The following is a 3,030-nucleotide window of genomic DNA, read 5'->3' as shown; positions in this document are numbered from 1 at the left end:
GTGGTTCGGAAGGAGATGGGATTGCAGTCGATTTTGCACTACCTCGACGATTTCTTGTGCGTTGGCCCGGCGGGTTCATCGATCTGTTCGGTTTTGTTGCATTCGGTTGAGCAGGCTGCGGCGAAGTTCGGCATTCCATTGTCTCCGGATAAGACGGAGGGTCCAGCTACTGTTATGCGTTTCCTCGGCATTGAGTTGGATTCGGTGGCAATGGAATGCCGGCTGCCAGAGGACAAGCTGGAGGAGCTCAGGGGGTTTGTGCATGAGTTGTTGGGCCTGCGGAAGGTGCGCTTGCGGCAATTGCAGTCGGTTTTAGGCAAGTTCAATTTTGCTTGCCGTGTTATGCCGATGGGCAGGATTTTTTGCCGGCGGTTGGCGCAGGCGACTGCGGGGGTACGTTCACCGTTGCATTTTGTCCGGCTGTCGGCGGCGCATCGCGCGGATTTACGGGTCTGGGCAGAGTTCCTGGAGCGGTACAATGGGCGGTCGGTGTGGCTGGAGGATTGGGTTGAAAATGCGGACATGGAATTGTTCACGGATGCATCGGGGGCCTTGGGCTATAGAGCGTATTTTCGAGGTGAATGGTTTGCGGGGGAGTGGCTGGTGGCTTGGAAGGAAGAAGGTTTGGTTCGGAACCTGGCCTTGTTGTAATTGTTTCCGATAGTGGCGGCTTTGTATGTTTGGGGGGACCAGTTCCGGAACAAGCGTGTTCGTTTTTGTTGCGACAATATGGCTGTGGTGCAGGCGGTGAATAGTTTGTCAGCTTCATCTCCTCCGGTTGTAAACTTGTTGCGTTGTTTGGTGTTGAGAGGTCTGGTAATGAATGCATGGGTGTCAGCACGGCATGTGCCGGGAGTACATAACTCAATTGCAGACTCCCTTTCTCGTTTTCAGTGGGAGCGTTTTCGCATGTTGGCCCCGGAGTCGGAGCGGCAGGGGAGGCCAGTTCCCGCCCACCTGTGGGGAGTGGTTTCCGGACAGCCTTTTCCCTAATGGAGCGTGCAGTCACGAAGGCGACTTGGAAGGGGCGGGAGTCTGTCTGGCGCGAGTGGCAGGATTTCTGCAGTCGCTTGGGTGTGGATGGTCTACGTGGGGAGGTTGTTCCCGCTTTGCTGTGTTTTGTGGGAGAAGCATTTGAAAAGGGGGTGTCTGCGTCCGGATTAGTTAAGAAACTGGCTGGGTTAGCTTATTGGTTTAAGCTGTTGGGGGTGCGGGATGCCACGAAGGACTTCGTGGTGCGGCAAGCGGTATTAGGGTATAGTAAGTCCAGGGTGGCGCGGGACAGTAGGCGGCCGGTGTCTTTTGACCTGCTGGTTAAGTTGGTTGGGGTGTTAGGGCTGATTTGTAGCGATGGATATGAGGAGGTGTTGTTTAGTGCTGCATTTGCGCTGGCGTTTTTTGGGGCGTTTCGGGTGGGGGAGCTGGTCAGCCACTCTTGTGTCGCGAGTGGGGGCCTGCAGTTTGGGGATGTGGCGGTGGGGGTGGATTGTGTGTCTTGTTTTTTACGTCGGTCTAAGACCGACCAGTCGGGGAAGGGTAAGCGTATTGTGTTGTATGCGGTGCCGGGGGCGGCAGCTTGTCCTGTCCGATGCGTGCAGCAATTTTTGGCTGTTCGCCCTTGTCTGCAGCCGGGTGGCTCCTTTTTGATACATCGTGATGGTCGCTCGTTGTCACGTTTTCAGTTTATTGCCATCTTCCGCAGCGGACTGGACAAGCTGGGGTTGCCGGCGAAGGAATTCGCCTCTCACTCTTTCCGCATTGGCGCAGCGACAGAGGCGGTTAGGTGGGGATTGGGGGAGCAGATGGTTCGGCAGATTGGGAGGTGGGAGTCTGAGAGGATCCGGTCTTACGTGCGGTTGGAGTTGTTGTGAGTCTCAGTGTTTGACTGTGCGATTTTTCCTTGTTGAGTGTTATGCCTTTCTTCTTTTGTTTTTTAAGATGCCTGCTTGGTGTGGATCCTGGGCCATTCTTATGTCCGGCGGGGGGCGCACAGGGCGGAAGTTAGGCCCGAAGGCAGGCAGCTGGGTTTCCCTAGGGAGGCCGTCAGTATCCGTTGGATAGGAATCGGGGGTTTGTTGTGGAGCGGCGTCTTGCCGGAAATTCACTTTTACTCCCGTATGGATAGATCGCCCGACGTGTTGGTATTGCATGTCGGGGGTAATGACCTTGGTGTGCGTTCTTCACGGGAATTGATCAGGGACGTAAAATTTGACCTGCTCCGTTTATGGTCAATGTTCCCGGGCCTGCTTGTGGTTTGGTCAGAGATGGTGGCCCGCTTTGTTTGGAAGCAGGCGCGGTCTGTTGACAGACTTAATAGAGCTCGGGGCAGAGTGAACCGGGAGGTGTCTCGGTTTGTCGCCCGCAATGGGGGGATAGTGGTGCGACATAAGGAGTTGGAGGTGCCTGGCTGGGGTTTCATGGACAGAGACGGGGTGCACCTAAATAGAGTTGGTCTTGATTTGTGGACATCCGATCTGCAAGATGGGATCGAGAAGGCGGTTAGGGTGTGGCGTGACTCACAGCCCCAAGGGGTCGGGCCTGCTCGCAGTGGCGGTGGGGAGGTGGGGGATGGCGCGGAGTAAGGAGGTGTTTGGAGGGAATCTGGAGGAAAAGCAACCCCTTGTTGGTTACAGGGCGTGGAAGCAGGTAGGGGTAGCTATTGGTTACCGCCTAGGCGGTGGTTAGCACATGGTGCTCGGAACGGGGGGGGTAGGCAGTATGGGGGGCAGATTTGCCCCTCCCCTGAGTCGGTGCGTTGCGACATGGGGTTTCTCCATTTCATACTGCCAGAAGTGCCATCCTTTACCTCCCCTGGGTATGTTATAGTTATATATATGTCATACATATAAAGTTAGAATTGTTTTATTAATTGTTCTGGTTGGACATTTTGCATTTAATAAAGAGGTTGCTGTGGCCAAATTTCCAATTTAAGATGGTGTCAGTGTCGGTTTTTGGTGGGTGGGGAGCTACCATGGGTGGTAGGGGAAAATGGTAAGTAGTCACCCCGCTATCTGCAATACACCAGTTCAA

At 54.7% G+C, this 3,030-nt stretch overlaps 1 protein-coding gene across 1 annotated transcript; it reads left to right on the top strand.

Annotated features, from left to right (window-relative positions):
- Positions 1-729: 729 nt before the first annotated feature.
- LOC138782889 (integrase/recombinase xerD homolog) lies at positions 730-1,871 on the top strand. Its single transcript, XM_069956831.1, has 2 exons — positions 730-811; positions 895-1,871. The coding sequence occupies exons 1-2, from the start codon at positions 730-732 to the stop codon at positions 1,869-1,871; spliced, it is 1,059 nt and encodes a 352-aa protein (XP_069812932.1).
- Positions 1,872-3,030: the final 1,159 nt, after the last annotated feature.

This window comes from Dendropsophus ebraccatus, chromosome 2 (assembly GCF_027789765.1).
Source record: "Dendropsophus ebraccatus isolate aDenEbr1 chromosome 2, aDenEbr1.pat, whole genome shotgun sequence".
Taxonomy (NCBI): Eukaryota; Metazoa; Chordata; class Amphibia; order Anura; family Hylidae; genus Dendropsophus; species Dendropsophus ebraccatus.
Note: the sequence above shows the minus strand (reverse complement) of the source record. Positions and strands in the feature narration are given on the sequence as shown.

Coding starts and splice junctions, on each gene's coding strand:
- LOC138782889 (XM_069956831.1), top strand. CDS start 730: ATGGCTGTGGTGCAGGCGGTGAATAGTTTGTCAGCTTCATCTCCTCCG. Junction 812..894: donor GCGTTGTTTGGTGTTGAGAG/GTCTGGTAATGA, acceptor TCTCGTTTTCAG/TGGGAGCGTTTTCGCATGTT.